The sequence below is a fragment of the Diabrotica virgifera genome, chromosome 4, assembly GCF_917563875.1.
Source record: "Diabrotica virgifera virgifera chromosome 4, PGI_DIABVI_V3a".
Taxonomy (NCBI): Eukaryota; Metazoa; Arthropoda; class Insecta; order Coleoptera; family Chrysomelidae; genus Diabrotica; species Diabrotica virgifera.
In genome coordinates this window covers 157,425,627-157,449,984 of record NC_065446.1, presented here as the reverse complement: position 1 = coordinate 157,449,984, position 24,358 = coordinate 157,425,627, and the positions used below count along the sequence as shown (strand labels likewise).

At 33.0% G+C, this 24,358-nt stretch overlaps 1 protein-coding gene across 1 annotated transcript; it reads left to right on the top strand.

Moving 5' to 3' along the window:
* The first annotated feature begins 8,892 nt into the window (after positions 1 to 8,892).
* LOC126883717 (uncharacterized) lies at positions 8,893 to 23,361 on the top strand. Its single transcript, XM_050649379.1, has 4 exons — positions 8,893 to 9,794; positions 9,874 to 11,240; positions 12,567 to 13,063; positions 23,302 to 23,361. Exons 1-4 carry the CDS (start codon positions 8,893 to 8,895, stop codon positions 23,359 to 23,361), a joined length of 2,826 nt encoding a protein of 941 aa, XP_050505336.1.
* The last annotated feature ends 997 nt before the right edge of the window (positions 23,362 to 24,358 follow it).

Here is a 24,358-nt window from a genome sequence, read left to right as displayed (position 1 = left end):
ACAGCTACAATATTTCCCATTATTGTTGAAACACCCTGTATATATATTACTTTTATTGATGTTACATCTTAAACACGAACATCAAAAAAACATCATTAAAAATATAAGCTCAGTTAAACATAATGCAAATTAGTTTGTCACTTTCTAACACATTGTATTGTCAAGTTGCGTTCAATAAGACGTAACAATTATATCGGCATAATGAAGCTATTTGTTATTTCATCTGATAAACTAAAGATAAATCGCCTTCTTGGTGGAGTACAAGGTAACTAGTACTTTCACCAATCGCTACTTTATCTCTATGTTATCGTCTATAGTCTATAGACTTTTAAATGAATTGATTTGTTTTTAATCTTATACATCAAAAGGCATTATTTAGCAACTAAAAAATCAACAGCAGAGGAAAGAATTACATTTAAAAATCTAAGAAAACTTTCTAAATGTTCTAAATATTTAATCTATATTAATAAAGAAATAATGTTTTGTTATTTAAACATAAACGCCATAATCACAAAGCAACTATATTATTACCATTAGTCAAGTATACTGTATACAACCAATAGTCAAGTCATGTATCAAAAGAATAGTCAAGAATACATTGTGTTCAAAGCGGCAAAAACGAAGTAAACTTGTACCTATTAGTGGGTCAAATTGAAAAATATAAAAAATTGGATCGGTTCATTAGGGTGTTCCGAAAAAACTAAAGTTTAAAATTTTGATATCCCCGGCTTAGTTTTGGTGACAAGTAGCCTATAAACTCCTTAATTTCAAATTTCAGCACAAAATATTAATGCTCACCCTTGTCCCAAGCCCCTCCAATATTTTTTAGCTTTTCAAAGATTTTTATTATTTTTTTCTTCTCTTTTTTTATCTCCCCGGCTGTGTTCTGGTGATAGGTAGCCTATAAACCCTTAATTTCAAATTTTAGCCCAAAATGTTAACCCTAACCCTTTTCCCAAGCCCCAAAAAAAAATTTTTTTTGGTTTTTCTACGATTTTTAATTATTTTTGTTCTATAACTTTTTGTAAGAAAACAAAGATGTAAACTCAGTTTTAAATTTTATTTTACACAATGTACAGAAAAAAATAGGCCACGTTAAAAAACTTTATATGGAGATTAAAATAGAATGAATATTAGCCGTTTTCACGTTTATTGGTCTTTCTCAAGATATCTTAAGTGCCTAACTGAAAATTATTCTCGTTAAAAAAAACAAAACTTTTAATTATTATACATCTGAATATAAAGGAATGCACAAAGTTGTTATAAATTGATTTAAATGGAAAATAGTAAAACTGCATAAGTAAGAGTTTGTTTAAATATTAATCACAGTTGCCTTTCTGAAATCGGTAAAACACTGCCTGCGGTTTTCATCTACATAGTTGTAACAGACTTTGCTTGTTTTTTCCATCTTTTGTGAGGTGCAATAAAAAAATGTCTTAATTGAAAAAAGCAAGCAGTGTGTTACAAGTATAGGTATATATAAATCACAGAAAGTGTGTTACCGATTACAGAAAGGCAACCTGTATTAACTTTTAAATAAACTTTTAATGATGTTACTATTCTGTTTAAATTAATTATTTATAAGAGCTTTGTATATTCCTTCATATTCAGATGTATTAGTTAGAAAAAGTGTTGTTTTTTAACGAGAATAATTTTAATAGTTAGGTACTCATGACATCTTGAAAAAGAGCAATAAACGTGAAAAAATGGGTAATATTAAATTTTAATCCCCATATTAAACTTGTTAATGTGGCGTATGATTTTTTTTCTGAACATACATAATGCAGGTAAAATAAAATTTAAGTTTACCTGACTTTACTTGTTGGTTTTCTTAGAAAAAGTTATAGATTAAAAATAATTAAAAATCTTAGAAAAACCCAAAAAAAAGATTTTGTTGGGCTTGAGACAAGGGTAAGGGTTAATATTTATGGACTGAAATTTGAAATTGAGGGTTTATAGGCTACCTATCACCAGAAAACAGCCGTGGATGTCAAAAAGTGGGGAGAGAAAAATAATTAGAAATCTTTAAAAAACCCAAAACAATTTTTTGGGGGGCTTGGGACACGGGTTCCCCGTAGATAGCCAAGAAACACGAAGATCAACAAGCCAGGAAGATCAACATTTTTATACTTTGGTTTTTCGGAACACCCTACAAAATAAACTACAAACGAATAAGTAATATCGTATATTATAGGATGATAAATTCTTGTTGAGAGTAGCAAATTTTCCACTTACATGAAAATTTTTGTTACACTCTCTTATCACAAAAACTATAAATAAGTTTCGCCTTAAACTAATATGTAGTAATAAAACAACTTCAACTATAAACATAATTTAATGTCAAACTTTTAACCGCTTAATGTTTTTTTCTTAAAGGTCGGCCAAGCAAAATCAATTTTTTTATTTTAACAAGTGATCGTAGTGCGCAGGTTAAACCAACGAGTACAGGTTAAAGTCACAGTCAACTATTATATAGAATATTGTGTATTTTTATAATATTTTACATACTAACAATCTTATTATTTTTGTATTTTGATATCTTATCCAATTTTAACAAATTAAGGATTAATAGAGGATATTATTATGTATTTTTTAAGAGTTCGAATAGAATAGTATTAAACACAGATGTAATAAAGCAAAAAAGTTACGAGCCCTTTAGAAAGTTACTAAACGAAGATCACCAAAGGAGAGACATGGGATGTAGTGCGGCAGATTCGTGCAAATATTATAAGAATTGTGCATTTAATGATAGAAGCATATAATTTGGACCACATATACTATACATATAATGGTTCAAAATTAGATAGAAGGCCATCTCAGATTTTGCCTTTTACAAAAATGGCGGGGATTCAAAATGGCGACTATGTGACTAATAGCACGATAACTTTTGAACGAGACTTCAGATTTCAACCAAATTTGGTATATAGGTTCTTTTTTTGATGAGTTAGATCGAGGCCTTGAACCAGAAGAATCGGTGTACCAAAAGTTGTGTTGTTCCTGGTTTTTCTGTAAAAATATGTGGTTTTTTTTCAATTATTTCACCCTGTACTTATTAATTTTTAAAATAGTTAATACGGCCATTAGAAAGAGCGTAAAAATATTTTTTAGGAAATATTTTTAACTTTTTAGTTATGTTAATTACCATTTATTAAGTGCAAAACGTATCTTCACATGTACCTATATGCGGCAGATTCGTGCAAATATTATAAGAATTATTGTGCATTTAATGGTAGAAGCATATAATTTGGACCACCTATACTACACATATAGAGGTTCAAATTTAGATACGAGGCCACCTCAGCTTTTTCTTTTTACAGAAGTGGCGGGCATTCAAAATGGCGACTATACATGTATGTGACTAATAGCACGATAACTTTTGAACGAGATGTCAGATTTCAACCACATTTGGTATATAGGTTCTTTTTTTAATGAATAATATCGAAGTCTTGAACCGGAAGAATAGGCTTACCAGAATTTGTGTTTTTATTGTTTTTTTTTATCTAAAAATATGTTGTTTCTTTTTCAATTCTTTTACCCTGTATATGTTATAGTCAAAGCCCGAATTTCAGGCACTCCTAGGTTTGACTAGGCAATCCTCAGGTCTGACTGACGGTCTTAGTCAAAGCCCGAAATAAATTACAATTTCAGCCTTTGACTAGTCAAACCTAGGAGAGACTAAGTTGGTCAGGCAAAGGTCGAAATTTAATTTTATGAAATCGGGGTTTGACTAGTCAAACCCCGGTTTGATTAGCTATTAGAATGTCGTATATTGTTATATTAGCTTTAATAAAACGTAATTTTTTAATTTTAATGTTTATTATTTTTATATGGTCGTAATTAAAATAAAAAAAATTAGTGTTTATTCTCACATGTTAAGGCATTATGGCTTTTAGGTTTGCACAATACGTTAGACCTTTTACACTTACATAATTTTGAAGACCATTTCTTGTTGCAGTAGCATTTTATAAAACCTTGTCCTCCAAATTTAGAATTTTTGTACCAATTTCTCTTAGAGACAGCTTAACGTCTAGAACATCTTCGAAATTAAGTAAATTCTCTTTGCATTCTCTTATTTGATTTCTTGAAAAAAGTGTGTTTATTTTTCCTTATTTCGTACCAACTCTATATAAACCGTCAATTGTTTTATCGTCAACTGTGAAAGAAGATGTTGCAATCGGAGAAAAAATTAAGTATCACCATAATACTAACGAAGCCCCTGGACCGTCGTCACTAGGAGAGGAAGAAAATTGTCAAACAATTCAGATTACTTCTTCAGATGTGGTTTGTTGTATTTGCCAAAAAGAAAGCTCTGACGCACATACGTGCATAATTTGTAGTCTGGTGGTGCATGTTGTATAGGCTGACAGCACACTTAGTGCATACTATGAAGGTTTTGAAAGAAAAGCTACATGCATGCTTTGTGCACACACAGAAAAGATTAAAATAAATAAAGAAAGGCGATTGAAGGTCTTTATGCCCAGGCTAATGCTATGGAACAATTAAGTGTAACAATACCGATCCCTAGCTTTGATACAACCAAAGGAGATGCTCGAAATATTTTGGGTATCATACAAGATAAAAAACAATAATTGACGGTTTATATAGAGTTGGTACGAAATACGGAACAATAAACACACTTTTTTCAAGAAATCAAATAAGAGAATTTTCTTAATTTCGAAGATGTTTCAGACGTTAAGCTGTCTCTAAGAGAAATTAGTACAAAAGATTCTAAATTTGGATTACAAGGCTTTATAAAATGCTACTGCAATAATAGATGCTCTTCAAAATTATGCAAGTGTAAAGATCTAACGTATTGTACAACTCTAAATGTCATAATGTCTCAACATGTGAGAATAAACACTAATTTTTGAAGTTATATTTCTTTATGCGCGATTTCATTGAGGGTGAAGTTTTAATAATCTGGGCGCATGCGCACACCGACAGTATGGTATTTGTCGTTATACGGGCTCTGATTGGCTGTTGAAATGATCTGTTAATAATTGTTCAATATGGAGGTTATCGGTAAACAAAAATATTGTATATTTTTTGTGAGGATTGTTGTGAGGACAGAAATAAAATCAAATTTATAATTATAGTTACTTTTTAAATAGTTTTGAAAAGCCGCAGGTACGTAATTCTAAATGTTTTAGTTGTATTCCAATAAAAAATTCATACCTATCTATTTGAAAAATGTAAAAAAATAATGTAGTTAACTATTAGTAGGCAATGCTTTAATTTACATAATCTGATTACGAACAAACTTTCTACAAATCATTATCTAATATATCGTTTTCTTACTCTATATTTTGTTGTATTTTAATTCGACAAAAATCAAACTAATAATTTAATTAAATTCATATAAACAAAATGTCAAAAAGTTTATGGTGTAAACATTTAGTTTGTGTATATTCCCACATGTCATATACGCGAAGGTGGTCCAGTTGAAAATCGCTACGACATTCGTGCGGCGCGATAGACGTGAAGTGGGTTCAAGCCCCAAGCAAGTTGTTATTTTTTTATAGATTTTATGATTGTAAGTATATTATTATATAATTTTTTTCAGAAAATACGTATTCAATTAAAATTTTTGGCAACAATTATTGTTCAGAAATCATTTGTGGCATTTTTCAATGTGTTTGTGTGTGTTTTATTCTTTTATTTTTGTAATTTTTGGTATTGTTTTAATAAAAATTTTTGGAAAGTAGTAGAGGAATAATTGATTTCGTTGAAATCATATAATAGAAATATACCTTCTTACGTGCGTACAAAGTACACACATTCTTTTTTTTTTTTTAATTAAAACAATATAAAAATAATAAACATTAAAATTAAAAAATGACCTTTTATTAAACCTAATCTAATAAATTACATTTAAAGCTAGATCGGGGTTTGACTAGTCAAACACCGATTTCATAAAATTAAATTTCGACCTTTGCCTGACCAACTTAGTCTCTCCTAGGTTTGACTAGTCAAAGGCCGAAACTGTAATTTATTTCGGGCTTTGACTAAGACCGTCAGTCAGACCTGAGGATTGCCTAGTCAAACCTAGGAGTGCCTGAAATTCGGGCTTTGACTATAACATATATATTAATTTTTCAAAAAGGTGATACCGGCGTTGAAAAGAGCGTAAAAATATTTTTTAGGAGATATTTTGAACTCTTTAGTTATATTAATTACCATTTAATACATGCATAACCTATCTTCACATGTAGGTTACCTATGTGCGGCATATTCGTGCAAATAATAATATAAGAATTATTGTGCATTTAATGGTAGAAGCATATAATTTGGACCACTCATACTACACATACAAAGATTCAAATTTAGAAATGAGGTAATCTCAGATTTAGTCTTTTACAAAAATGGCGGGCATTCAAAATGAACCTGCCGCCCATAGGTACATGTGAAGATACGGTATGCATGTATTAAATGGTATTTAATATAACTAAAAAGTTCAAAATATTTCCTAAAAAATATTTTTACGCTCTTTTTAACGCCGGTGTCACCTTTTTGAAATTAATGTATACAGGGTGAAAGAATTGGAAACAACATATTATTATATAAAAAACAGTAAAAACACAAATTCTGGTAAACCGATTCTTCCGGTTTAAGACCTCGATATTATTCATCAAAAAAGAACCTATATACTAAATTTGGTTGAAATCTGACGTTTCGTTCAAAAGTTATCGTGTTATTAGTCACATATGTATAGTCGCCATTTTGAATGGCCGCCATTTTTGTAAAAGGAACAAAAACTGAGATAGCCTCGTAACTAAATTTGAACCTCTATATGTGTAGTATATGTGGTCCGAATTATATGCTTCTACCATTAAATTCACAATAATTCTTATTAGCCCAATAAATGACCGTTTTGGAGTGTAATTTCCAGGGGCAACTCCGAATTGCATGAAAATTTGGAATTAGGTTCTACTTACCCTCCACTTCAAAGTTGAATTTGTGCCGTTGGTTGCTTTTACTTGGGGGGTGACATTTACCCCTTCTCGGGGGGTGAAAAACGCGTGTTTAAAATAAAGCCGGAAATGGATAAATTGACTTATTTTAAGCACCTTTGGTTCTATGAAGTTTTTTACGTAAGTCAATACTTTTCGAGTTATTCGCGATTTAAAATGTTGATTTTTCGACAAAAAAAACTACGTTTTCAGACCGTTTTTCCCAAATAACTCAAAAAGTAAATATTTTATCGAAAAAAATGTTTTTAACAAAAGTATAGCCTATAAAAAAAAAAAACGAAAAAGATGGTGTACCAGTAAAGTCTACAAATTGAGTAGAAGCAAAGTTGTAGTTGTAGCGAAATCACCGAAGAAAGAAGCGTTTTTCGGGAAAACCTTATTAACATTTTTAAAGTATCGAAAAAAGCTTACTATTTGTTTTTTACAAAAGTTTACAGCATCAAAAATAAACGAGTTACACTGAAAAAAAAGTTGGTCCCTTTTTTTGGTAAAAAAATCGTGAAAACCTTCCTCTATTTAGCACCCTAAATGAAATTAATTGTTAGGCTTTACCATCTATTTTAACTGTATGTGTATTGTTTATATGATCTGTAAGTTTGATTGGTTTGAAGTGCTTATTTTTTAAAACATCTGGTTTTATAGTAAAAAAAAATTTCTAAAAATTTTTGAAAAATTTTATTTTTTAAAAATAGCTTAAAAAGTATTAGTGATAAGAAAAATATTAAAGAGTAAAAAAATGTACGTTTTGCTATTATAAATATGCTAGTTTCATTTTGTTTCTCCGTAAGACAAAAATTGGTTAAGATATGTGTTGGAAATTCCGATAAATTGATTTGTTGTGTGAATAGTTCGAAATCATGTCCCTTTTTTTACCCTTGTCGACGCCCGTGGTTCCTCGCTTGCATATTTTCGAATGCCCATCTGGGCCGCGGGCAAAAGGACCTGATCACGTGAAAACCAGGAATTCTGTTCTCCCTTCGACATCGCAGAGAAGCATTTAGACGGCCTACGAGAAAAGAAGTAAAAATAGTGACTTGGTCGACGCGTCCTGATTGACGATTGTAAGTAGACTTTTTACCATATTTTATTATTACCTATATCCTGTTATCGTTTGAGCTATTTAACCAACAATTGATTTAAATGTGTGTATTAATAAGTGTATGGCACCTATGAGAATTTCCATTTAATCTCTACCAATAGTAGCTATCGAAGAAAAATAGTAATTGGCAGGTAATTTGTATTGTTTATTGCTTGTGTTGATTTTATTAAATTGTTTTCGTTCAATACCTGCTAATAACCCACATTTTTGATCCTTCTAACCTGATATGAATTATTTTTTAATATTATTTGATACACTGTTTAAAATTTGAAATGGTGGTTTGATTGATTCGTCGCAATTATAATACATATATTCGTTTATTATTATACATATATTACAATAGGTTTATAATATAGACTTGATATGTTAATTATTAATTATATTTGTTTTGTTTGATATCGGGATATGTACCTATTAGGAAAATTTGATCGTTAATTTTGCGTTGTGGCGAAGCCAAGCTTATCTGTTTAACCGTGACGGATTTGGGGTTCGCATCGGGTGATTTATTATCCAGAATAGGTACTAAATAGTTTTGAGTTTCGGTTCCGTGAATGGGTCTAAAGATTTAATTATCGTTTCTCCGTTTTTAAGAAATAAAATATTATTTTGTATTTTTCCGAGCGTCGCTCCATGGGCGTAGAGAAATATTTTTTGTGTTATACTTTTAATTTTTTGATTTTAGACTATAATCGCGTTTCGTGTTAGTATTTTATTATTACTTTATTATTGCATTTTGTTTTATCGTCGCACTTATAGTACAGTTAATAATATTTTATTTTGATCATTTCATTTCTGTTTGAAATTTTTATATAAAAAGTTGGAATGGATAAATCGAGAAAATTGAAATTACAGCGTCATACAGCGCTCAATGACATTCAGTCGATTTATGATCTAGGTAGTAAAGCTGTTTCTGATCAGAGTTTACGATCGTTGTTTAAAATAAGGTGTAGCGAGTTAGACGTGATTAAGGAGGAATTTTTAAAGCAGCATACAAGCATTATTAATAATGTTTTGTCGGTACCGGATTCAGATACGGGGGACGAAGAAAAGGTCCGAGAATTATTCTTGGACTTATTCTACAAAATAAAAGTTTTTGACGCGGAATTCTTTGGGTCACCATCTGAAAGTCCAGGTCCAGCGTCTTGTGCTTCCGGCGGAGCTCATCCTTCGCACATTCGCTTACCTCGTATTGATCTTCCGCATTTTCAAGGAAATTTTATTAATTTTGCATCCTTTATAGACCTTTATAATTCGATAGTGCATAATAATGCAGCCCTAGGAAACGTAGAAAAATTCAAATATTTGAAAGGTTGTTTAGACGGGACTCCGCTTAGCTTAATTCGCAATTTGCCCATAACTAACGATAATTACCAAGTGGCTTACGATTTAATTGTTAAACGGTACACAAATGTTCGTCGTTGTGCGACCGCCCATTGGGATGCGATAATGGGCGTTCAAAAAATCTCCGCGGTTAACTCGAAAAATCTAGCTAAATTAGTAGACACCTTTTTAGAAAATTTAGCCGCATTGAAAACTTTAGGCCTTCCCACTGAGCATTGGGATTTCATTATGTTCAATTTGCTTTTGTCGAAATTAGATGTTGATTCCATTAAGTTATTCGAGTTGGAAAATAAGTCTAATGAAATTCCTTCATTTAAAAAATTAGTAGCGTTCATCGAAACACAATACATCGCGTATGATAATTTAGACAATAGTATTTATAGGTGAGGGAAAGAAGTCGTCGCGGGCCCCAAATAACACGGAGCCAAAGGCCAACTCCAAGCACCAGACTGGTGATTCAAGGCACAATCGTAGTAGCTCGTCGTTCGTGACAAATTCGTCTTCAGTATGTTGCGCTCTATGCAAACAAAGCCATTATCTCAACCAGTGTTCGTTGTTCTTGAAAAAATCGCCAAAAGAGAGATATCAGTTTTGTAAAGAGTCTTCTTCCTGTTTTAAGTGTCTTAATCAGGCTAACCATTCAGTCAAGTCGTGTCCTAAATCCTTCAAATGTAGCAAATGTAGTAGTCATCTCCATAATAGTTTGTTACACTTCGAGAGAAACCGTTCCAATAGTCAATCGTCCTCAGAAAATAATAGTCCAGGGACATCGGGAATCGAATCGTCTCCTGAAGTATCCCATTGTGCCGCTAGTTTTGTAGGAAAGAAAATTGAAACCAAAAAGGAAATCTTGCTCGGTACTGTTTTGGTTCATGCAATTGACAGTAAAGGGTGTAAACAACCCTTGAGATGTCTTATTGATTCGGGTTCGATGAGTTCGTTCATTAGTCGAAAGGCTGCCAATCGATTGGGATGGCCTAAAACTCCTTGCTCGTTCGAAGTTAACGGACTCAATTCGATGCAAACGAAACTGAATCAGGGGCAAATAAGTTTCTCTATCCAACCTCGTCATCAGTCACCGGTGATTCATTTGGAGGCTATTATTACAGATCGGGTTTGCTCGGATTTGCCCAGCACCCAAATAGATATTTCTGCTTGGAATTATATTAAAAATTTGAAGTTAGCTGATCCCAAATTTAATTGTAGTCAATCGGTCGATTTGTTAATTGGTTGTAGTATATTTTCGAAGGTGTTGTTAGAGGGTAAAATTGAAGGTAAACCGGGACAACCTGATGCCCTAAATACCGTTTTTGGATATATTTTGTTGGGCCCAACTAGCACACCTAACCTTTCGTCAACTTGTTCTTCTTCTTCGTCGCTTGTTTGTCTTTCAAATGTGGAAGACTCGTTAGATTCTTCGTTAAGGAAATTTTGGGAACTGGAGAATATACCGGAAGAGCCAGTTTCAGAACCGGAAGACGTTCTGTGCGAAACCATTTATCGGGAAACACATAGACGGGACGTCTCGGGAAAATATGTTGTGTCTTTGCCTTTTCGTGAATCGCCGCCTTGTTTAAAAGATAGCTACGATGTTGCTTTAAACAGATTTATTTCGTTGGAACGTCGCTTGTTTCGTCAGCCGGGTTTGCAAAAGGAATATTCGTCCCATATGCAGGAGTATATTGATTTAGGTCATATGCAATTGGTTCCTGAGGGCGAAAAGACAAAGGGAAAGTATTATATCCCACATCATTGTGTTGTTAAATCGGAAAGTGTCTCTACTAAAATTCGAGTGGTATATAATGCGTCTCAGAAAAGTCCCAGGCTTGGTAAATCGTTGAATGATTATTTATTAGTCGGTCCTAAGCTACAACAGGACATCGTCTCGCTTTTGTTAAATTTTAGACTTAATCGTTTTGCGTTGTGTGCAGATATTCGTCAGATGTATCGTAATATTTTAGTAGTTCCTGAGCATACGGATTATCAACGTGTGTTATGGAGATTTTCTAGCTTTGAGGAGATTCAGGAATATCGTTTGTTAACTGTCACTTTTGGAGTTGTATCCTCGCCGTATCTCGCTCTAAGAACCCTTCAACAACTAGTGTTGGACGAAGGCTCTCGTTTTCCTAAAGCCGCCTCGCTCGTTTGTAATGCTTCGTATATTGATGATTTTGTTTTCGGTGCTTCGACGCTCGAAGAAGCACAAAGTTTAGTTGAAGAGTTAGTCGCTTTGTTGAAGTTAGGAGGCTTTGAGTTACGGAAATGGTGTTCGAACGAACCCAAATTGTTGTCGCAATTTCCTGAATCACATATTAATCCTCATTCTATTAATTTTGATCCAGAATCAAATGGTCCTTCTTTAAAAATCCTTGGTTTGAAGTGGATTGCACAGTCCGATGTCTTTCAATTTGCAGTCAAATTGCAGGATGTCCCTTGTACTAAAAGATCGTTTTTGTCCGAATTAGCTCGAATTTATGACCCGTGTGGTTATCTAACACCTATTACCTTTTTCATCAAGCATTTAATCCAACGACTTTGGGCAACTGGTCTTGAATGGGATGATCGTCCTCCCTCAGAAATTATTCGTGTGTGGGAGCAATATAAAAGTGAATTATCTCTTATTTCACAGTTTAAAATTTCTCGTTTTTTGAATATTTCCTCTTGTCCCATCTTAGAACTTCATGGATTTGCTGATGCCAGTGAAAAGGGATACGCTTGTGTCGTTTATATTCGTAGTATTGATAGTCAGAACATGGTCCAAGTTAATTTACTTTATGCCAAGTCGAAAGTAGCTCCTATGAAACAGATTACGATCCCTCGATTAGAATTGTTAGCTGCTGTTCATTTGGTCAAACTTATGTCGTTTGTGTCACAGTCGTGGAAGAATATAATCTTTCAAAAGGTGTATGCTTGGATAGACTCGCAAATAGCATTGCACTGGATTAAAAGTTCACCTTCTAGGTTTAAAACTTTCGTCGCAAATCGCATTTCGTATATCCAGACCCATAGTCAAAATTATTCGTGGCATTAAATTGAATCTCAAAGTAATGCAGCCGATGCGCCTTCGCGAGGCATGCTACCGGCCGCTTTTGTATCGAAACTAGACTGGTTGACAGGTCCTTCGTTTTTATATAATGTTCCATTAATCTTTCCAGAGGTTCCTCCATCATTGCGGGAAAAATCCCCTTCGGAAGAGGTAAAGAAAAGTTTAGTGTTTGTTTCCACTCGTGAGGAACATTTTTTGTCTTGTTTGTTAGAAAATCAATCGTCTTTTACCTCTATCCAAAGAATTTTGGCCTTTATGTTGCGATTCGCGCACAACTCTCGTTTTAAAAGGTCAAGACGTGTAGGACCCTTGAGTTCAGTAGAATTGGAAAGCTCGTTAATTATTCTTGTTAGGTTTACACAGGAACAGTATTTTGAAGACCAGCTTCAGTCGAACTCGTTTCCAAAACCATTTCGAAAATTAGGAGTATTTTTAGATGATGATACTCAGTGTTTAAGAGTAGGTGGTCGTCTATCGCAGTCTTCCTTGTCGTATGAGGCAAAACACCCCTTTTTGTTACCAAAGAAATCTCGTCTTACGACTCTCCTAGTTCGTCATTATCATGAAAAGTACTTACATGCTGGATTTAAGAGTACTCAATTTTTGGTGAGTCAAAGGTTTTGGATATTGTCTTCTAAGCAGTCCGTTAATTCAGTCTTGTCTAAGTGCATTAGATGTTGGAAGCAATCTCCTAGGGCCTTACAGCCCCCCATGGGCGATTTGCCTAAATTTCGTCTCGGAGCCATTAAACCCTTTTCGATTTGTGGGGTAGATTATGGTGGGCCCTTTTCGATAACTATGTCTCGTTATCGAGGAGTTAGAATTCAAAAAGCATATTTGTGCCTCTTTGTTTGTTGTGCCACAAAGGCTTTACACCTTGAATTGGCTAGTGATTTGTCCGCAGAAGCCTTTTTAGCCGCTTTACAGCGTTTTATTGCTCGGAGAGGTCGAGTATCGCAAGTATTTTGTGATAACGGTACCAACTTTCATGGCGCGTATCGACAATTGCGTAGCTTTATGGAGGGTACTCTTGATAAAGAAAATATTAAATTTTCTTTTTGCTCCTCCTGCGGCTCCGCATTTTGGTGGTATTTATGAGCGCGGCATTCGTTCTGTAAAAGAACATATCGCTCGGATAGTCGGGGCTCAAATTTTGACATATGAAGAGTTTTACACTGTTTTGACGTTGATTGAGTCCGTTTTGAATTCGCGTCCTCTCACCCCATTGACCAATGATATTGAAGATCTCAACGCTTTGACCCCAGGGCATTTCCTGACTCTCGAACCTTTAACATCATTGCCTATGCCTGATTTTTCGGAGGTATCCCTCAATCGTTTGTCCCGATGGCAGCTGTTACAACGCATCCATAGGGATTTTTGGGCTCGGTGGCGTAAGGAGTATTTACATACCTTACAACAAAGGTCCAAATGGTTAGATTCTGGCTTTGTACCCAAAATCGGTAGTTTAGTTGTTTTGAAGGAGGATAATTTGGCTCCGTGTAAATGGCCTCTCGCGCGTCTTGTTGAATTGCATGCGGGCAAAGACGGGGTAGCTCGGGTAGCCACCGTGCGTAAGACTAACGGAACTTTGAAACGGCTTCTTGTCCGACTCTGTCCCTTGCCGATAGAGGACTAGATGTCAACTTTTCGTTACTTTAGATTTACTTTAGATTTACGTTTCGTTACTTTAGATTTAGTTTTTTTGTTCGGGTTTGTTAGTACGACTACGACAAAACCACCATTTTAATTTTAGTTTTGATTTGACCTTAAGTTTTTAATATCTTTTGTTTAAGTATTTTAGTATTTTTTTTTGTTTATTGGATTTGTTTTTTTTTGTCATTATTTGTTGCCCAAGTAGTGATATATAGTATTAGTAATTGTTAAATGCCTTATGGCCTTTAAAGGGGGGAGAATGTTGGAAATTCCGATAAATTGGTTTGTTGTGTGAATAGTTCGAAATCATGTCCCTTTTTTTACCCTTGTCGACGCCCGTGGTTCCTCGCTTGCATATTTTCGAATGCCCATCTGGGCCGCGGGCAAAAGAACCTGATCACGTGAAAACCAGGAATTCTGTTGTCCCTTCGACATCGCAGAGAAGCATTTAGACGGCCCACGAGAAAAGAAGTAAAAATAGTGACTTGGTCGACGCGTCCTGATTGACGATTGTAAGTAGACTTTTTACCATATTTTATTATTACCTATATCCTGTTATCGTTTGAGCTATTTAACCAACAATTGATTTGGTCCAAGAGCTGTGAGACATTTTTGAGTAGGTATTTTAGGCAAGCTGAAAATTTTTCAGGTGACTCTTCCATAATAGCCTAATACAAAAATGCCGGTCTGGCTGGAGGGTAGCGGTTATTTTCCCCAAAAATCCCCCCCAAAGTTAAAAAAAGGGTAAAAATTGTTATTACAAAAAATATCATTGACGTGACTTTAAAGTAAATTTAAATATTGAAATATTAGGAAAATAAACAAGCCAGGCGATTTGAGGGCGATTTTAGCTCTGCAAGATACTTGCATGGGCGTCCCAGGATTATTTTCAGGGGATGCATATTAACTTCAGAAGATTTTATCTGAATCTGTACATACTATTAACATGTATAAAATATACAACTATACATGCATAGCTATGTATATTCCTTCTGGACAGGGAGGTACAATTGTTATTTTGAGAGGGTATTTTTTAATATTAAAAATAAATATTCTAAAAAAGGCAGCTTTTTGGTGAAATTTTCCAACTGCCATGTGATCAAACAAATTACGGGTTCATATAAATGAAAAGCGCTATAGGTAAGCAGCAGTGTGAGAAAGAGCGTATACCGATAGCTGTTTGCGTCCTCTGTTCTAGCGAAGTGAGTCCGTTCGCTCGAGAAAAATCACGTGACCTGGTGATACCCATGTTGTTGTGCCTCGAAACGTTAGAGTAATTGTTATATATTATAGTTTTTTAAGTAACTTTTCCTTAATTAAAGGAAAATAATACGTACTATACAATAGATTTTGCAAATATGATAGGAAATGACAAATTGATTATTATAAATATATAGGTAGAAAATTATAAAACTATAAACTAAATAAATTCTGTGTCCGAATCTTGTACTTCTTCTTCAAACTCCTCATCTGAGCTTAAATATTCATTCTTTTCTTCTTCGTCAGACTCCCCTCGAGACTCAGATTATTCTTCTACATGAACTGTAGATAGTTGTAATATGCATTTAGAATTTATTAAAAATTAATTACTGATTAATTAATTGATTTGCTACGTATTCTCTGTCATTTTGTACGGAGTCGAAGCCTGCACAACCACGGGCGCATCTGAAGAAAGACTTGCCATTGTTGAGATGTGGTGTTATCGAATAATGTAAAAAAATAATGTACACAACACGTAACAAACGCGGAAACATTAAGAAAGATGAAAATTAGACAAGAAATACTCAACACTATGAAGGAAAAAAATGAGCTACTTTGGTCATATACTAAGAAATAAAAAACCTGATGTGATTGGTTATATAAGGAAAAGTATTAAGTATTGGTTTTAAAAGAAAGAATACGTAGCAACTCAATTAATTAATCACTAATAATCTTTTAATTAACTCTAAATACATATTATAACTATTTACAGATTAGGTAGAAGACGAATCTGAGTCTTGAGGGGAGTCTAACAAAGAAAAAGAGAATGAATATTTAAGCTCAGATGAGGAGTTTGAAGAAGAAGTACAAGACACAGAATTAATTTAGTCTATAGTTTAATACTTTTCTACCTATATATTTATAATAATACATTTGTTTTTTTTTCTATCATATTTGCAAAATCTACAGTGATGAGCGCGCTAATAACCGGCAAAACAGCTCAAAAGATGGAAAACATAATACATCTCGAAACAAAAAGAGATGAAACTCTTTTTGTTTCGCAATGTGTTATGTTTTCAACCTTTTGAGCTATTTTGCCGGTTATTAGCTTGCTCATCACTGTATTGTATAGTACGTATTATTTTCCTTTAATTAAGAAAAAGTTACAACAACATGGTTATCGCTAGGTCACGTGATTTTTCTCGAGCGAACGGACTCGCTCAGTTAGAACAGAGGACGCAAACAGCTATCGGTATACGCTCTTTCTCACACTGGTGCTTACCTATAGCGCTTTTCATTTATATGCACCCGTAATTTGTTTGATCACATGGCAGTTGGAAAATTTCACCAAAAAAAACCTGTCTTTTTTAGAATATTTATTTTTAATATTAAAAAATACCCTGTCAAAATAACAATTGCACCTCCCTGCCCGGAAGGAGTGTACATAGCTATGCATGTATAGTTGTATATTTTATACTCGTTAATATTATGTACAGATTCAGATGAAATCTTGTGAAGTTCAGATGCATCCCCTGAAAATAATCCTGGGACGCCCATGCAAGTATCTTGCAGAGTTAAAATCGCCCTCAAATCGCCTGGTCTGTTTATTTTCTTTATATTTGAATATTTAAATTTACTTTAAAGTCACGTCAATGGTATTTTTTGTAATATCAATTTTTGCCCTTTTTTTAACTTTGGGGTGGATTTTTGGGGAAAATAACCGCTACCCTCCAGCCAGACCGGCATTTTTGTATTAGGCTATCATAGAAAAGTCACCTGAAAAATTTTCAGGTTGCCTAAAATACCTACTCAAAAATGTCTCACAGCTCTTATACTAATTTAAATGTGTGTATTAATAAGTGTATGGCACCTATGAGAATTTCCATTTAATCTCTACCAATAGTAGCTATCGAAGAAAAATAGTAATTGGCAGGTAATTTGTATTGTTTATTGCTTGTGTTGATTTTATTAAATTGTTTTCGTTCAATACCTGCTAATAACCTACAATATGGCTGTTCAAAATTTGCATACACTTGGGAATAGTGACCCATTCAAGCTTTCTCAATTATAACCCTTTCAAAAACAAACACTTTAAACCGGTGAGACTGACAGATCATATAAAAAATAGATAGGTAAGTAAATTGTTTGTAAAGCGGTAGCGATTAATTTCATTTGGGGAGCTAAACACGGCGAGATTTTCATGATTAAAAAAAAAGAGGGCCAACTTTATTTTGAGCGTAACTCGCTTATTTTTAATGCTAAAACTTTTGTTAATAATTAAAACAAAGCTTTTTATAAACACTTTAAAAAAGTTTAAATGGGTTTTTCCCGAAAAGTGCTTAATTTTTCGGTGATTTCACCTAGAAATATTCGATTTGGAATTAGACGAATAAGAACGTATTTTTCATGAGCTACAACTTTGTTTTTATTTGATTGATAGACTTTACTGATACACCAATTTTTTGGGTTTTTTTTTATAAGCTACACTTTTGCTAAGGATATTTTTTCGATAAAATATTTGCTTTTTGAGTTATTTGCGAAAAACCGTCTGATAACGTAGTTTTTTTGTCGAAAAATCAACATTTTCAATGGCAAATAACTCGAAAAGTATTGACTTACGTAAAAAACTCTATAGAACAAAAGTTGCTTAAAATCAGTCAATTTATCCATTTCCGGTCTTATCTTAAACGTATGTTTTTTCACCCCCGAGGAGGAGTGACTGTCACCCCCAAGTAAAAGCAACCATCGGCACAATTTCAACTTTGAAGTGGAAGGTAAGTAGGAACTAAATCCAAATTTTTATGCATTTTGGAGTTGCCCCTGAAAATTACACGGTATCGACGAATTTCCCGTTCATCTACTGGGCTATATAATATTTGAACGAATCTGCCGCATATAGGTACATTTGAAGATACGTTTTGCATTTATTAAATGGTAATTAACATAACTAAAAAGTTAAAAATATTTCCTAAAAAATATTGTTATGTTCTTTTCAATGGTGGTATTAACTTTTTGGAAAATTAATACATACAGGGTGAAAGAATTGAAAAAGAAACAGCATATTTTTACATAAAAACCACGAAAAACAAAACTTCTGGTAAACCGATTCTTCCGGTTCAAGACCTCGATCTTATGCATCAAAAAAAGAACCTATATACCAAATTTGGTTGAAATCTGAAGTCTCGTTCAAAAGTTAACGTGCTGTTAGTCACAATGTATAGTCGCTATTTTGAATCTCCGCCATTTTTGTAAAAGACAAAATCTGAGATGGCCTCATATCTAAATTTGAACCTTTATATGTGCAGTATATGTGGTCCAAATTATATACTTCTATCATTAAATGCACAATTGTTTCACATATCGGCTGCACTAATGTGCCGTCCCAAATGAGAATGTAATACTGGGGATAGCGAGAGATGAGTTTTTCGAGGGGTTAAATAGGATAAAGAATGGTAAGGCAGTAGGACTAGATAGAATACCTGTGGAGCTTTGTAAGGCTCTAGGAGAGGATGGGTTGATGTTTTGTGGAAAATGATGGGAAGGATATATGAGGAAGAAAAGATGTCCAATGATTGGAGAGTGTGACATTATCATGGTATAAAGATAAAGGGAACATTAAAGACTATAAAAGCTACAGAGGATTATTAACCCTTAACGACTGATATGGATGTTTCAGGACGTAACCTCTGACATGACGTATGTCATATATGATACCGTTGCCTATAATATACTCCTTCGTTTTCAATATGAATTTGTTTTATGACACTGTATTTTTGATTTTTACATCAACTACGGAATAATAGCCAGGGAGGTAGTGTCAAATTTGACCGGAGCATTTTAGCATGGCTGGTTTCTTTTTATTTAGGTAGGTGTTCCAAAGATTATTAACAAATGATGTGTCAGCTGGCCCAAAACCGGGGATTTTAGTCAAGAAAAGGTGAAACATGAAAGTTGATGGACCAATGCTACAGCCTAAATGTCAAATATTTATATACGTTACTCAGAACATTCAATGGGCTTGCTTACTTGGCTCCTACGTTTCACTTAGGAGATCGGGGTTCAAATCCGGGCGCAGAAAATTCTTTTTGTTTTTTAAATTGACATTTTATTTTGAAAAATATTTATTTTTATACTACGTTTTTATTATTTATACGAGACAATATAAAAAAATCTGTATGTCTTTTATAGAATCGCAAACTAGGTATGCATTTTTGGTCATAATATTATGATTGATCTTAATAAGCAAATTTGTTGTACATGAACCCCTGAAGGTCCCTGAGTTGGTAAGACCAACAATCTAAGTGAAAAGGGAGATATTATTTGTTATTTTTTTGGACAAACTGTTTTTTCTTAATTTTATATGTTGTAGAACCGAAAGATACAACCCTAAATTTTCACTTTTCTATCACCAACCCCCATGTTTTAATAGCAGTCTAAATATTTCCATATTCTCTATAATATATAAAAATGAATGTTTGTCTGTACCTATGTCCCTTATAGAATCGTAAACTATGCATTTGGTAGAAAAAAGTATGGGTACGCAATATTTTTTAGTATTTTTTGGCTTTCTGGTAATTTTAGGTATTAAACATTCAAACATTATTTAGTTTTAAGGCGGTACGAAGTTTGGCGGGTCAGCTAGTTAATAATAAAAAAGTATTAACTCTTTTAACTCTATTAATTATTAAGTATATTAAGTATATATTATTAAGTATCAACTTATTCCTGGGTTCATGTAAGTACAAAAACTTTGCTTGAGGTCATCATATGATTAAATGCATAGTTTACGATTCTATAAGGGACATACAGACAAAAATTCATTTTTATAAATGTTATAGAGAACAGGGAAATAATTAGATTGCTATTAAAAAATGGGTGTTGGTGATAGAAAAGTGAAAAATTAGGGTTGTATGTATCTTTTGGTTTTACATCACATAAAATTATGCAAAAAACAGTTTGTCTAAAAAGATAAAAGAATGTCGGGAGGGGGGTGAGGAGGCCAACCCCCTTTTTCACTTAGATTGGTCGTACTAACTCAGGAAGCTTCAGGGGTTCATGTACAACAATTTTGCTTATTAAGGTCAATCATAATATTTATGATCAAATGTATATATGCTATTTCATAAGTTCTATGCATAATTCTATAAATGACATACAGATTTTTTTATATTGTCTCGTATAAATAATAAAAACGTGGTATTATAAAAATAAATATTTTTCAAAATAAAATGTCAATTTAAAAAACAAAAAGAATTTTCCGCGCCAGGATTTGAACCCCGATCTCCTGAGTGAAAGGTAGGTGCCAAGTAAGCAAGTCCATTAAATGTTCTGAGTAACGCATATAAATATTTGACATTTAACTGTAGCGTTGGTCCATCAACTTTCATGTTTCACCTTTTCTTGACTAAAATCCCCGGTTTTGGGCCAGCTGACACATAATTTGTTAATAAGCTTTGGAACACCTACCTAAATAATAAGAAACCAGCCATGCTAAAATGCTCCGGTCAAATTTGACACTACCTCCCTGGCTATAATATTTTACACTGCTGTGGAATAAAATACTGCTCCAAATAAAATAAACTTTATTTTTTCAGGAAAATTATGAACGCATGCATAATATTTAAAAACTGGTGAAGGTTCTTTATAAACTAAATTACAAAAAAAACTTGAGTACGGGTAATTCAGAAATAGCAAAACAGTGAAATAAAAAATAACAAGCTGAAAATGCGAGCATTATCATAACGAAAACTTTGTTTATTTACGTACTTTAATTCGTAATATGGAAAATTGCTATTATGAAAAGTAGTTTAGAATTAATAATTATGTTTTAATGTGCAATTATATCATTCTAATTTAAATGTTATGAACTATAAAGGTAGTTTACTCTTGATCTAAATGTATATGTTTATATACCTCGTATAAAATTAATAAAACTTTATATAATATGTTGGTTGCATCATAAATCTTAGAACATGAATAGCTTTTTATGAAGAATAACTTTTCTTCGTCAAATTAAAAATAAAAGAGTTATAAATGAAAATGTTGGTATCCATAATTTGAGAAAAATCTTCAAATATTTTTTTCCATTAGAAGGATGTAATTGGACATATCAGACCATAATTTTTTAAAACAAACAATATTATTTCATATACTGTCGGTTCGCTAAACTCAGACACAACTGGTAAGTGATTTTAGTCAATAATTTTGCCAATTTGGCAAAAAAAATAATTACTAATTAGTTAATAATTACTAAATACTTAGTAATTTTGCCAATCTTGGCAAAATTCGCAAAAAAACAAAAAAATTACCTACTAAAATCACTAGCCAGTTGTGTCGAGTTTAGCGAACCGACTATACAGGGTGTCCAGAAACTCTACCGACAAAGAAGACAGGAGATTCCTCAGATAATTTTAAGAGAATTTAACCACGTTCACCTTGTCCGAAAATGCTTCCTAAGGGAGCTAGAGCTCTTTGAAGATGGCGTCTTGTAATTATTTTTTCTTAAATACCTCCAGAACGCTTTTAGAAAAACCGAAAATTGGTACACGTATTTATATTCCAGATATAAATCGATTCCATCTATGGTGACTTTGGGTGGTGGTTTTGGGTGAGGCAACGGTTATTTTATCGCATAACTTTTTTGTCTTTCACTTTTAAGCACTTTTGATACTGGATTATTAAATTTTGAGGTATTCTAGTACTAAAAGGTACTCTTGCTTTAAGTCGGTAGGACACACCGTTTTCTAGAAAAATCGATTTGAAAATTTTTCGTTTCCTGAATTTGAAAAAATATTTTGAAAATTAAAAAAAAAACGGTGTATTTTACCAACTTCAAGCAAGAGTAACTTTTAATACTAAAATACCTCATAATTTAATAATCTAGTGTCAAAAATCCTTAAAAATTAAAGGCAAAAAAGGTATGCGATCAAATAACCATCGATCTACCCAAAACGGACGCATATGACCGGTACTAGAAATTCACAATTAACAAAATCGATTCATCTCTGGAATATAAATAAATGTACCAATTTTGGTTTTTCTAAACAGTTTTTTTTTATTGAATTTTTTTTTTGATATTCAAACAAGGAAAAATTTTCAAATCGGAAACGGTGTATCATATCGACTTAAAGTAAGAGTAACTTTTAGTACTATAATATCTTTCATTTTAATAATCCAGACTCAAAAGTGCTTAAAAATTGAAAACAAAAAAGTTATGCGATAATATAACTGATGCCCTACCCAAACGGACGCCTATGACCGGTACTAGAAATTTGCAATTAATGAAATCGATTTATCCCTGGAAGATAAATATGTGTACCAATTTTCGTATTTTTTCTAAATCTAAATAGAAGCGTTCTGGAGACATTTAAGATAAACTAATTACCAGACGCCATCTTCAAATAGCTCTAGCTCCTTTAGGAAGCATTTTCGGACTAGATGAATTGGGTTAAATTGTCTTAAAATTATCTGAGGAACCTCCTTCTTCGTTAGTCGGTAGAGTTTCTGAACACCCTGTATTTTAATTTCATAACAAATGGAACAGTCCATTTATCATAAAGGGTAGGCCGTATACTCGTAAATATATACCTACTTAATAAATTATTGCTTTTAAAATATACTCAAATTGTATTTTTGAACATCTTATTTATTTTATATAATAATTAAATTCACTATCAAATGTCATTGATGTTTTATTAATAGGGCTTTTCATTCACAGTCATTTGTTTCGAGCTTCTGTCATGTGTCACATAATATTAATATATCTACGACATACGTTATTGGTATATACAATAATACAAACCAAAGACGTATGACTTAGATATATTAATATAATGTGACACATGACAGAAGCTCGAAACAAATGACAATCGATGAAAAGCCCTATACTTAATTTAAAATTTAGTTTGACATTCACGAAGTGTCAAACTCAAATGTAAATAAACTATGCTTTGCTGAACAAATTGAGATTAAATAAATTGATTTTTTTATAGTCACACAAAAATAGGACAGCGCTTGTTCAATTCTGGAAGAGAAATGTCAAGCATTTGTAAAACTACTAGATAATTATTACTAGTCTACTCGTAACTTATTGAGTTCGATGTTTAGCTTTTTGAAAAGTAGCCTACTTCCTAATAAACCATTTGAGCTGACGTTTAGTGCGTCGGTAGGAAATAACCGGATTGTGACGTCACATTTTAGATTTTGAGGTCGATTATCTCGAAGACGGTTAGAGATATCGAAATGCCGTTTTCAGATTTGGATTCAGAAGGCAAAACTACATAAGAATTCATCAATACACCTGCTCTAAGTATTGCAGGAGCGGCAACGCAATAACACACAGACTTTTGCAAATTTATAAACGAAAAGTTTTCGTTGAAAATACCAAAATAACACTTATACAGGGTGTTTAGTAAAGAATGGGCCATAGCTTAACCTCAGGTTCCTGAGGTTAAAATAGGCCGATTTGAGCTAACTTACCTTAGTACAAAGTTTATAATAACCGAGATACAGGGTGTCAAAATTAAACTTTTTTTTTATTTAATATTGAATATTTCCTGACAGGTATGGTATGAGATAACAACATGAAATTTGGTATGTGTAGGTTTTTTGGACCGAGAAAACTAAATTCCCTACCAAAAATTATTTATTGCCCAGAGGGCGCCACATACGCCTTTCAGCACTCATTTATTACGTTCAATTTTTTTTATCCCTCACTCTGTATAATTTTGACATTAAAATTTTATTCTCCTATTAGTTTTACTTAAAAAAGGTAAACTCCTTTCATCTCCCTGAACTCAACTGTTTCCGGGATAAACGCATTTTAAATCTGCGATACATCATCATTTTTAGCATAATATCATTGTAGTTACACCCGAAAAATAACTTAAAACCATAATAATTGTGCCATTTCTCAAATTTATGTCATTGCATCTCAAATTCCATTTGAAGAAATTTGCGATACACTTTTGGATAATGTTATGGTTTTAAGTTATTTTTCGGGTGTAACTACAATGATATTACACTAAAAATGATGGTGTATCGCAGATT